General features: G+C 38.0%; 2 protein-coding genes across 24 annotated transcripts in view; one reads left to right on the top strand and one right to left on the bottom strand.

Moving 5' to 3' along the window:
- LOC122568295 (synaptotagmin-10-like) overlaps nucleotides 1–6,436 on the top strand; it is a 53,770-nt gene extending 47,334 nt beyond the window's left edge. Inside the window, exons 8-10 of the mRNA XM_043727896.1 lie at nucleotides 93–264; nucleotides 353–553; nucleotides 2,106–6,436. Of these exons, the coding sequence (XP_043583831.1) occupies nucleotides 93–264; nucleotides 353–553; nucleotides 2,106–2,109 (377 nt within the window). The 3' untranslated portion in view covers nucleotides 2,110–6,436. The remainder of the gene's footprint in view (nucleotides 1–92; nucleotides 265–352; nucleotides 554–2,105) is intronic.
- A 223-nt stretch (nucleotides 6,437–6,659) lies between these two features.
- The window catches only part of LOC122568291 (neurobeachin), a 417,885-nt gene continuing 411,815 nt past the window's right edge, over nucleotides 6,660–12,729 (bottom strand). For all 23 annotated transcript variants that reach the window (XM_043727883.1, XM_043727878.1, XM_043727870.1 and 20 more), the window contains one exon: nucleotides 6,660–12,648. In XM_043727883.1, the coding sequence (XP_043583818.1) occupies nucleotides 12,558–12,648 (91 nt within the window). In that variant the 3' untranslated portion in view covers nucleotides 6,660–12,557. The remainder of the gene's footprint in view (nucleotides 12,649–12,729) is intronic.

The raw sequence follows: 12,729 nt of genomic DNA, 5'->3' as shown, positions 1-12,729 counted from the left end.
AGAGAACGCACAGAGAATCAATATTCCAACAATGATTCTCTCTTTATTCCAGCAATAACATGCAGAAAATACCTAACGTGCGACATTTTCAGACCCATACGTGAAAGTGTACCTGCTGTGCCAGGACAGACGAATCAAAAAGAAGAAGACCTCTGTGAAGAAGAACACGTTGTTCCCCGTGTACAACGAGATCCTGGTGTTCGACGTGCCGGCGGAAAACATCGAGGACGTCAGTCTCATAGTAAAAGTAATCGATTACGACAGGTAAGCGGTAGAGAAATGCGTTTTTCGTGAAACGCAGTTTCGATCGCAGATCAATCAACGATCGGACACGACCTGATTTCCTTTGTAGAATCGGTTCGAACGAATTAATGGGCTGCACAGCGATTGGCGCTGATTTCATTGGTATCGGACGTGAACAATGGCTGAAAATGCTGGAGAACCCAAGGAAACCGGTGACGCAATGGTATCCACTGATGGAAACGGTTCCTGGCCATATTCCAGCCGTGAGTTCGGAACCTCTTCCAGTGAGTCTGAGCTGTTTGAACAGCAGGTAAGCGAATAAATAGGTTTTTGAACTTGTCAAAGTAATTTTAATTGGGGGTTGGTTGACATGTTTCGTTTTGAGTAGAAATGAAGGCTCTTTGTATATTTGATATTTCAAAATCGGATCAAATTAAGATACTTAACTAGAAAAGAAGATCCATACTAGTGATCAGATTTTGGCATTTTGATTCCTCTCTCAATTTTTTTTTTCTTTAAATAGTAAAATTGGTAAGATACTTTGACTAAGAAAGTTTTTAAAGACGATTTTCAAGATTTGGAGAACAAATTTGAATCAAGTAACGAAAAGAATATTACGCGAAGGGCAGGGAGTTTTTCAGTTACATTGTACAAACAAATGTATGCTATTTTATGATAAATGAGCTGAAAGAATTAAGTCCCAACATGGTAGGATCATCATTGAAAGTATCTGTTCTGAAAGTCCGCTGCATGTTAGAAGAAAAATTGAAATATCACGTTATAGTAATGTTTCTTTTTTACTTATATAATATATACATAAATAAAATAAAAATAAAACGTTTATTTAAATACAAAACAGAAAAAGAAAAAACAATATGTCTAAAAATGATACAGTCACTTTCTAATATTTCTAATAGTTTCTTAATTGTTTCAAAAATGTTAATAGATTATTCTGAAATATGTTTCGACAACCTTTAGCTTTGATATTACTTGAAATAAGATCTAATAGGGTGCTCTAATAACACCGTAAAATGCATTCCATGTTGTCACACTTCCACTATCCTGTTAGCGTTTTGAAAATATTCTTCCTCCTTTGTGAATATTATGACAATAGTTTCTTCAGGCATCTGCACCGTCTGAATTGAATTTCTTTTCGTCACTCCAGATGACATTTTCCCATTTGCTTGTCCAAGTCATATGTATAATGTGGTCCAATTCAACCGTTTTGTTTTATTCGTTTGCGTTAGAGATGGTTGCGTTTTCATACGCTTACATTCAACTTGTCCTTGACCCGATGTGGTAACATCTGCGTACTGTTGATTTTACGGCTTCAATTCCTGGTCACTTGCTGAACACTTATTGTGGAATTGCTTATTTCTCTTAGAATTCTTCCTTTTCGATAAGTTCTTAATGTACATGTGCATCACCTGGATTAATCACCGTATCCATTGTCAAATTTTAAAAAATCCGAAATTATATGCCGCGAACGTTTCATCCTTCTTACAATTTTCCTTAATAGAATGATTATTTCTGAACATTTCTGAACATAATCTGACCTTTTGGAAGTTCTGTTAATGTGTGTCCTCTTGCAATTTTGTTAATTGAATAAACAACATGCCTAATGGAGCAAGTAGTGCGCCACGTTACATATTATTATAATTTTGTTTAACATATCGGGCATCGTGCAATGAGAAGTATCATTTACTAGGATGATTCTATCATTTTGGGACAAACTTTACATTACAAGGTTAAAGAGAAGAATTAAACGAGTCTCAACTGACTTTGATTGAAAGATTGGGCGAGTAAGAGCGGACGTTCGTAAAAGTGAAACTTCGATATGGAATAGCGCGAATCTTTTGCAGATGAAAACAGCACGGCTGGAATAAGTATCGCGGGAAGTCGCAGTTCTTGTCGGACGTCGGCTTGGGCGTTGTTTCCTTCTGTCGTCATTTAATGCACACCGCTTGACTGACTTAAGTACAATTCCTATCTTAAAAAAGAAGGGCTCGAGAAAGAAACACGAAAGAAACAAACCAAACCAAAAATTAAAAAAAAAAGCAAAAATGTGAAAAAAAATCAGAAAAAAGACATAACACACTCTGTGCTTTTTGGAATATAATCAAACGTGGCGAGCGTGAAATAGTAAACGAACAGTAGATCGTAGTAGAATGTTTGTAAAAGTGTAATATGATAGCGGAGTCGATGGATGGCCAGGTTGCTCAAACTATCTTTGCACAAAAAGTAACGAAAAAAAAAATATATATATAAGTATAAAAAAAAAAAAACAATATTAAGAAAGAGAGAAAGAGAGCAAGATAGAAATAAAAGATAGAATAGTTTATTTTTTGAGAACGAATCCAGGCTGGTCCTGTATTCAAGCGTACACACGAATACGAAATATAGTTTATCAACTATACCACGAGCATATATATTTTATCATCAAGAGAAAAGAGATTCATTGACCCAATAGATGGTTGAGAATAGAGAAAAATTTTATGATGATCCGAAATAACGGAACGCGCGAACTGTTCGCTGCTCGATACTTTCACAAACACCTTTTCTTTTCCGATCAAACAATACGACCAAGATATCAGGATAACGATTGGGATTCCTATAGACGCGTGAAATTTCTACAGACAATATTGGAAAATAATTGTCTGGCGAAATATAAAGAATAGTAGAATTGTGAATAGAGAAAATAAGCTTTGCTATATACACAGCACTTTGAAATAATCGGTACGAACAAAAGGATCAGCGCGGAGAACGATAGATCGAACGCACAGATTTTACTCGAAATTGTTTCACAATCACCCGTAATGCTCGTCGACGACTTAAAATTTATTTATATAGCATTATCTTTGCTTCCTTAACCGTGATTGTAACCTGAATTGTAAATCTTCTTTCATTTGGATGTTAGTATCCTTTGCTGTTCAAAAATATTGTTATAAAAATATTGTTATAATTTGTATTTTACGAAACAGAAATATTCGTTCGTAATATGCTATAAGCTCCGATTCAGTCGGATCATTTATCTTTGCATGCCTATGTAACGAGCATCGCAAATATTTTTAAACTCGCTGAAAACTACAAATACGATGTCAACAGCGCATAAAGTTTGTTAGTTATACGATGTGAAACATATATGGTTGCATATTACTTATGTACGTGACACTATTGCACAGCAATTATGCTGCACTCGTTGGCTTGCGATACAATATACGAAATAAACAACACGATACATACAATAGTTACTCCAGATAGTGATCTTCGTGAAATCCACCGGATGGATCCTATCGTGTTATCAAAGCACCTCTCTCGTGCTTCCGAAATTAACTGTTTCTGTCGATTAATCTATGCATGACGTCACGAGGAAATATTCTAAGGACAATAACCGATTTAACCAGATAAATCCTGTAGACTTCGAATAGAGCAATATTTCCTAAACGTAAACGTATCCGTGAACGTTACTAATCGTTGTTCTATGTGAATCGTGCGACACGAACGCAACGGGAAGCAACCAAACGAAGAGCAGGATAATATAGACGAAAAAACAAGATAAAAATAGATGTAGCAAAAGCGACGTTTACTAATTCACGCTCCTACGCCAATTTCGCGCGAATATTCTTATTTAACGCGATAAGTGTTTCGGTATGAAGCTCGTCGATGGGCACTGTTTGTGATAACGCGCCCGGAGGTACGTGCATTCATATGAAACGAACAAATAAACACACATACAGAAACGAGCGAGTACAGTCGATTCAAGGAAAGTGTGTAATGTAATGGTAATGATATCATTACGTTAAGAGTTTGAATCGGTGAAGGCCGTTGTAGGTAATTTCTATTATGGCGCCTGTCTACCTCAGCTATCCTTTTCTCGGAAAAGGAAGAAAGGAGAGGATTTCTTGGGAATCTTATAGATTTAGGAGATTTAGAAGGTAAGAGTTCTTAATGGTAATTCAGGAAATACAAAATTGTGGAAAAATCATAAAATCGACGATAGTAGCGCTAGTATAAGAAAAAGAGAGAGAGAGAGAGAGAGAAATAGAGTCGTCCTAAGTTAATAAAGAGAAATTAAAGGAACGTCTCGTAGAGGCATGGAGAATTTATTTAGGAACATTTATCGAACTTTATTCTAATACATGTGTATCTACTCGGTAATGTTGCATGCACGTGCGAAGGGCTGCGTCGTAAAGAAATGAATCAACGCGAACGATGCGGAGCGTGTATATATCACACGTATACAAGCGACATTATGATGTATCGTAAGAAATATGTATAACAGGTATAATAACCAAGTATAAAGTTGAAGAACACGGGGTGTACGAGAGAAGCGCGCGGAAAATGGTACCAATTGTCACGCGTCTAATGATACCTCGATCGACCGCGATGGCTCGTATTTTATGTCGGTTAACGATCGATCAACCATGAAAAGTACAGAAGCTGCATTGTTGCATGTACATGGGCGTCTTTGGAAGACAGGCGGATGAGGAGGATCGTCGAGAAGCGAGCAATCGATGTATACGTAAGACAGAATAATTGCCTGCTTAACTATTAAGGTATGAGATTTCGTTTGTAAAGACACTCTGTGTTCCATGTAGTTGAAAGTATATCTAACCTATATCGAAACATAGATTACTGTGCAAGAGGTACTATAGAATGATCATTTTTTGAACTAATTGCAAGAGAAAATGGTGATAACATAGGTACAGTAGAGACACGATAAAAATGTGCCAAGCCGCAAAATAGTGTAGTATCGTAGAAAGTAGCGCAGAACGTCATAAGCTTTTAGTGGTTAATCCTCGGAGCATATACACGCATATATACGTATATTTGTATAATCGTTGTACTAATACGCGTATCCAGTCAATTTGATAGTTTGGCTGCCGGTGAATTTATCGAGATCGTCCTTTGAGATTCCAGCGACGCCCATCGTTGGTTACACGGCAGACAAAATTAACATAACTATTATATTCTTTCGTACGAATTACAAGCATTGTACTACAGACTGAACTTACCCGAACAATTTCATACGGTGAACGTAATTACCGCGATGCCTGCATCGTTTTGCAATTGGAGTAGCCGTTCAAACGTACTGAGACTGAAGAACGTTCTTTTCTATGTGTATGCAAGGAATAGATACATGGTAGAATAGATCTGTAATACCGTAATACTGTAGCTAAGGTCACGAGTATTCACCAGTGAAGGTTACTGAGGGATAAGTGTTACTAGATATAAGTGCTACTAGCAGAAAAGTAGTCACAGAAAACGTGTTCTCATAGACATGGGTAACTATGAAGAGGAATATAATATTACGAAAAGAAAGGAACCGAGCTACAGCAACAGATACCATTAAAATTTACGATCAGTGCTGTCTAATGCATGTAGCGTCTTTTATATGGCTTTGCTATACTGCAGTATATCCCTAATTGCTTTGCAGTAGGACTCCAACCTCGCCGGTATTTTCCAATTCCGTGGCCCCTTCCGTATTTTCCTCTTCAATACTTTCTCGTTCATTTTCTACTCATAATTTCTTTAACAATAGCCAACTATATTTCGTGTTTTCCTATTAGCGAGTAAAATTAGCGTCCTGGTTTCTCAAACAAAGTCCAAGCAAAGGATTGGGACAGTATTAATTTTAAGTCGAGAAATATCCTTTCAGCAACCGATGCTGGTAGCTGAGTATTATTATAACTTTGAATACGAGAATTAGTTAAAAGTTAGCGACGCTCGATGTAAGCGAAATCGTCGACCTGCCTGATACTCATCGTCAGTGTATGAATTCTTTTCAATCTGGCATTTTTCTATTTGTTCCTGTATACTATTATTGTGCGTCGATGTTCGAGTTAGCGGGTTACTTTTTTTCTACCATAATCGGATTTTTCGAGTAACGTCGAACGATACGATGTCGTTTCACTTCGCATCGTTCCATTGGATTTGTCAAACCGATGAAATATCGATCGTAGATGATCGATATGTGTGGGACGCGCATGCATATCATATCACGAGACGAACGAACGGGTTGACGAGTATTTACATATTTCACTGGACAAGTGATTTTCGAATGGAGAGAGTAACCCGGTACCGCTGGTAACATGTACCTATTTTCTAACGAGTGTGTATAATCTATATTGTATATCCGGGCACGCCAGTGTCCTCTTGTGATTGTGAATGAAATAAATAAATCGGTACCATATAGAGCTATGTTTCTTGAAAACCTATTCCAATGATTTCTTTGTCGATTCATTTTAAACAAAATTGAAATGAATAGCTTAAAATCCTGTTCTTGGTCATTGAGGTCATGTCAATGGCATTGAAGGCCGTTTCAAGGTTAGTAAGTGGCCATCAATCAATGTAGATTTTATAGCGTATCTAGTACAACAGTGAAAGTGAAAGTAAATGAAAAACGATCTGCAACATCAAATGTACTTTTCATTTATTTGACTACTTATCTTTACAGATTAGTCTACCTTATGCTAAGATACAACTTTCCCATTATGTTACCTCTAATCGAAACGTTACGATAATACTAAGTATAAAATAAGCAATAGAGCTTATATTGGTATGTAGCAATGACTTAAGTACCTCTACTTAATAGTACTCTGTTAAAAGTGCCGGGAATTAACCTCCGTCGCCCGTGTCTTCGACGAGACTGACCGACGTATGATGACGCAGTTACAATTTTGGCTTTCGATCGGAAATCATATTTAGACAAGCATCGAGGTTTCATTTAAAACTGTAATTAATTTTGCAGTCATTTATTCGTCGATCGAACATCGATCCATCTTTGTTCCTTTTATTATTATTATTATTTTAATATTTTTTTTTTTTTTTGTTTCATTTTATGGCGTTCTACGTATCATCTACATCGCGTCGTAAGTTGTGAAAAAGTTAGGCCATATTATTATCTTTCTTCGTATCTCGATTATTTTTCTTTTTTCCATTTCTTTTTTCTTTCTCCCCCCCCCCCTCCACGCCATAACTTTTCCTTTTATCCCTTTTGCCTCACTTCACCCCCAATTTGCTAATCGAACATTCTCAGAGCGAATCGAATATTAGGATTCTAAATGCTGGCTTGAAATTACGATTAACAATGGACATGGCGGTAACGTGGTGGTGAAATATACATTATGCATACATAGAAAACAATATGCCGCGGAACGATGTTCAGTCTTTGAAGAAATGTAACTGCAGTGATTAAATTGGTTTATTTATGTTGTGAACCGGATGGGCTTAAGCTTAATCCAGAGCGGATGGCTCGTGTAGCATTACAAATGCTGTACAATTATTTAAATCGTATCGCTTACCATAAGAAACGGACTCACGATTATAAAACACTACTTGACGCAGATGAACTCGATGATCACGTTTAAACAATCGCAGTTCTACATGATTTCGCTACATGTCCTTATTATTCTCTGTGTGTATGTGTTTCTTCTTCATCATCGTATTTTTCTCTGTTTGCATTATTATTAGTTTTAGTTTTCTCTCTACAATCTCGCATATATTGACTTTTATCGATTGATTGGAAAATTATTTCGCGTTCGAGAAGAAGCTCGCGACGACGGGACAGTTTCCCCTTTCACGAAACAATCGCCAAGGATTTCCAATCCAAATTGCACTGATACACGTTTCGATCTTCCCCGCTATCGAATCGATTCCACGTCGTCGTCACGATTTTCTTCAACCGCGGCGCAGTTAAATACTGAAGAGGTTACGATTCTAACGACTAAGCGTCCGAGTAAGTGTTATCCCGCGACATTTATGCGCTTGTCCCTCTCATCCGCCCGTGATTACGCTTAGAACGTTTGATTAAATCCGTACGTAAGTACTTCTACGGGCAGTTCCGTATGTAAACGAACCGTTTAATCTTCTTGTGTATTTATATTTTTCCACCTATTTCTTCCTTTACATTTTCTTCCTCTTTTTTCGTATTCTTACCTTTTTGCGTAATTTTTCTCCTAACATCTTGCATATGGTTCGCAATTACCTCGCACTTTCTTCATGATTCACGATAAATAACGCAAACATCGTCTTTTCTTGGCTCGATATGGAAACCATCGGACGAACCCTAACTCGTTCTCGAATTGTACAAATCTCTGTTTCCTTTCTTTATTTCACCTTCTTCGTGTTCGATTTTTCTTTTGTATCGTTCGCGTCTACCGATTCAATTATTATAATATTTCTTAATAAGTACACATGTCAAAATACATTCACAAACGCGTGTGATGTCAAGAACACTAATCGATTATACCTCGTAATCATAAGTAATGATAATTAATAATAACCATATGAATTAATAATGAGAATAAAGTGTAGTTGTAATAATAATTATATAGGCAAACCTTTGTTGTAGCGTTGTACTTAGCGTTATTTAAAATAGTAGCGTTACTCTTACGTGTACCGAAGTTCGAGTACGGACAGAAAATTGATTTTTTTTTGTTAACTTCCTTTATATATATTTTTTAATATATATATATATATAATATTATATATATATATATATATATATATAGCAATATGGAGGGAATTTACTAACAACTTGCTCGAAAAGTGTAGCATTCTCACACACCTATAAACAAATATAAAAAGTCCTCTTTTTAAAATCTTTTTGTCCTTTTTTTGTTTTGTTTTTCACTCGTTCTCTCATATCATTTTGTTTTCCTTATCCTGTTTTCTTAAGTTCTTGCTTTCGTTTATCACGGTACATTCTCACTGATTACGCTGCTTCGCACTTGTTAAGTGTTTATTTTCCGCAGACGTGTTAATTTCTCACAAATCTTTCAAATTCGCAAAGTTCGAAAGAACTTGTTCAAATCTCCTTTTTCTCGATCTTCGAAGAGATTTAAATTCGATGGAAAAACACTATGTGAGAAGCAGAGAATACAGCCAGAATGACACGTATGTTTCTTCTTTTCTGCCTTCCTTTTCTCTCTTTTTTTACCCCTTTTTCATATTTCCATTTGCCCATTTCTAATTCCATTGTAGCGAAAATAAGGTGTCGATAATACGCGGACTGTACATTAAGTACAATGTGTGAACAGTTGCACGCGTGACAAGCTATCACCACGCGTACGCGAGAAATTAACATTATTCAAAGCACCAGACACGATTCCCTTTCTCGCACACATGCACACACACGCATACAGCAAACGTGCGCATTTATTCCTCTATTTTTCTTTCATTTCTCCTTTTTCTCCCTCTGTTTGGCTAGCAAGCTTTCTCATACACATTCTCTCTTTCTCTTTCTCCACGCGAACAAAACAACACGAACAATCATGCAATAAGCACGCCCATAACGAGTAGTAGCGATAATACCATTGTTTAACACGTTGTTGCACACGTAACATTGTCCTATGCGTGTATAAATTGTACGATTAACGAGACCGGCAGCGAACCGGGTGCACGATACAAGAACCGACACTAAAACTTTTATGATAAATCGTTATTACAACTTTACATCGTGACATCTTTTTTTTTTCTTCTTTGTTTGTTTGTTTCGCAAGCTCAAGAGTGATTGATCGCTAAAACGACGGCACCATGCACTTACTTTAGATCTACCATGTAGACGGTACTGTAATATGATTATTTTTTTTTTTTTTTAAGTGTATCGACATCTAAGAAATTCGGGATCCATCGGTAATCCGCCACGTTTCTCGTCGCGAGTCTTGACTAGATGCATCCTGAGACGTTTACATCTTATATCGTAATTCAGGACAATTTTTCTATTTTAAGAATACATTCTCGTAATCCATCGTGTCTGATTTGTCTTTCTTTAATATTAAGTACTTTCCGCGGGTAATCGCACAGAATCGTGTCGAAATTAAGTCTCTATCCTATCGAACGCCACTGTGTAGACTCGCGAGATATCACGTCGCGACGATTACCGACGTGGCCACAAAACTCACGTTCCGGATTATTCTCACTTACGCCACCTTTCCTTTCACGCCAACCTCTTTTCGCGCCCTCACACACTTTGTCCACCGTTTCTTCGCCACTCTTGCCTCTTACTTTTCATTCCTTCGTTTACGAATACCGTCTGACTTGAATATCACGTCACTGATCGTTACCGACGGGAAACACATTCAGATCTACCGAGATGACTAACAAGCGTGCGTGTAAAAAGAACAATCATTGATCCATTGGATAAAAGCGATTCGCTAGCATACTACACCATAGAAAGTGAACGACATTTTATGCCGATCGAATATCAATCGTAAACAATAAAAGGTGTGCACACACGCGTTTCCTTTAATTCAGTGATGTACACCGATTTTTATCCAAGAAAGAGTGACTAGCATTCGTGATACAGCGAAACGACGAGTAGACGAGAGTCGCATGGATCATTCGCGATATTGTTATTTCTCGAAAAATTCGTCCTACATTTTCCTCCTACTTCTTCGATGATCCGTTCAATTTGACCGATCTTTGCCTTTACACATTTATCTCTGTTTCTTTCGTTCTTTGATCTTGCGATTGTTCACGAGGTGCAATCCTAGCCTTTTTCTGTCCCATTCGAATCGTCATACGGGCGACACGCTCACACACGAACGACGTCGATCTCTAGCGATCATTATAGGATCGACGTCAACGAATTCGGGTAAATCCACGTGATTCAGACTCGCTCGTTTTAAAGCCTATTAATAATTCTTCGTCTCTGCTGATTAATTATACATTGCGTGCGAAAATACCAAGAAATATCCTCGCAAAAAGTTAAGCTGGACGGCTTTGATAAAAAATTAGGATCTCTTTCGAAGGACGTGAATATTGGGGAATAGGAAGTGTTTGCGGGATGATAGTGATGATTACGGTGAATAGTATTATATTGTGTGTGTATGTGCTTGTGTACATGAGTGGGTATTCCTCGATATTGGGGCAACCCAGTGCACGGCCCTGCGAAAAAAGCGTTGATCGTCCCTGCGAAAGTGCCTCTTTGTGCAAACGTGTAAAGATTTGAAGATGTGTCTTTTGTGAAGGAATCTCTATAGGTGGGATTGTGTTTCGAGTACACGTGTACGTGTGTCGTTTACGGTCCTATGTCTCGTAAAACTGAACTCACTAAATGCTTAGCCAAAAAGTGTCTCATTATCACGAGCAGCAATTACGACATCAGCGCAGAAATACAATTCTCTCCCTTATCTGTCGCTCATTCGCTCGACACCTTAACGCGAAATTATCCGTGTACGTATATAATATATAATATATAATATATTTTATGTATATTTATACGCCGTAGAGATAATCGTATTTACACGGGACGTTACTCTAGCACTAGACATGTGTCACCGGAGGACCATAACCACGCTCATGTTCCTTTCGTACGAAACGAACATAACGTGGTTACGGCATGCCACGCAGAGATACTCGCGATTACGTCGTTGCGAGTTTACTGTCCGAGGATCTGATCACGATTACATCATTGCGCCACGCACCCTCGAACGGTGTGAGTCGAGAGAATCGGCCTTCGAGTATTCGCAAGCGTACAGATAAATTTGAATGTATTCGTAATTGACTAGCGGTTCAAGAGAGAGGGAATGATGCGATTCGTATCTATTTCTCTTTTCTTTGTTGAGTCCTCGTGCATACTTTCTATCTTTCTCTCTCTCGGTTTTTGCATGGCTAGAAATCTCGAGGCAAGTATCGATACCAATCGAAATCGTAGAATAACGCGTGCTCGAGCCTGGCCAGTTCCCCCGTGCTCGAAACTTCACTTCGCTTCACCTTCGCGCACTTACGCATGGTCGCATCGGTTCGCACGCGTCATCTCACGGAAGCACTCGAATATTCTCCCATAGAATCGCGAGAAAGCGAATATTATTATTTTTTCTTTTGTTTATTGCTAAAACGCTGAATATCATAAGTATACCTGCTGCTCGGCGACTACTGTTCTCTGCGCCCACTACTTGATTGTAATAAACGATTACGAAAGCGTCGTTGCTCGTTGCTCCTATCTGTAAACACTAGAGGATCAGAGTTCGTTCACCATGCTCGAAATCGTTTTTTCCTTTTTTTTTTCCTTTTTTTTTTTTTTATTTTGGACGATCGAGATAGTCGATGAACGCTTTGTCCAATCCTCGCGTTATTGCACGATGCGGTTTCCTTTTCTTCAAATTCGACACGTTGCGATCGAATCGTAGATCTGTTCGAATGGAATTGCACACACGATCGGATGTTGCAAAACTGACTTTTGAGTGGATGTTACCGTTCCTACTCATACATGACTGAGAGAAATCTGTCGATGTTGTACAAGGAAGACGAACGATAGATGAACTACGTTCGTGTCTCGTTCGACTTTGCTAGACGTACGCGAAACAGTCTTAGTAGCGTTGCTGGAACTCGTGATGCCATCTATTAAAGTCGATATGGAAGATCACGATCGACCCGTTGGCCAGACCAGCTAGGAGAAACCTAAAACGTTAAATAAATTGCAATTGTGGATTGGCAGTTGTAATAAACTTCTTTCTCTCAACCTATGATAATCGGAAAAGA

Source organism: Bombus pyrosoma, linkage group LG6 (genome assembly GCF_014825855.1).
Source record: "Bombus pyrosoma isolate SC7728 linkage group LG6, ASM1482585v1, whole genome shotgun sequence".
Lineage (NCBI taxonomy): Eukaryota > Metazoa > Arthropoda > Insecta > Hymenoptera > Apidae > Bombus > Bombus pyrosoma.
This window is presented reverse-complemented; position numbering and strand designations above follow the sequence as displayed.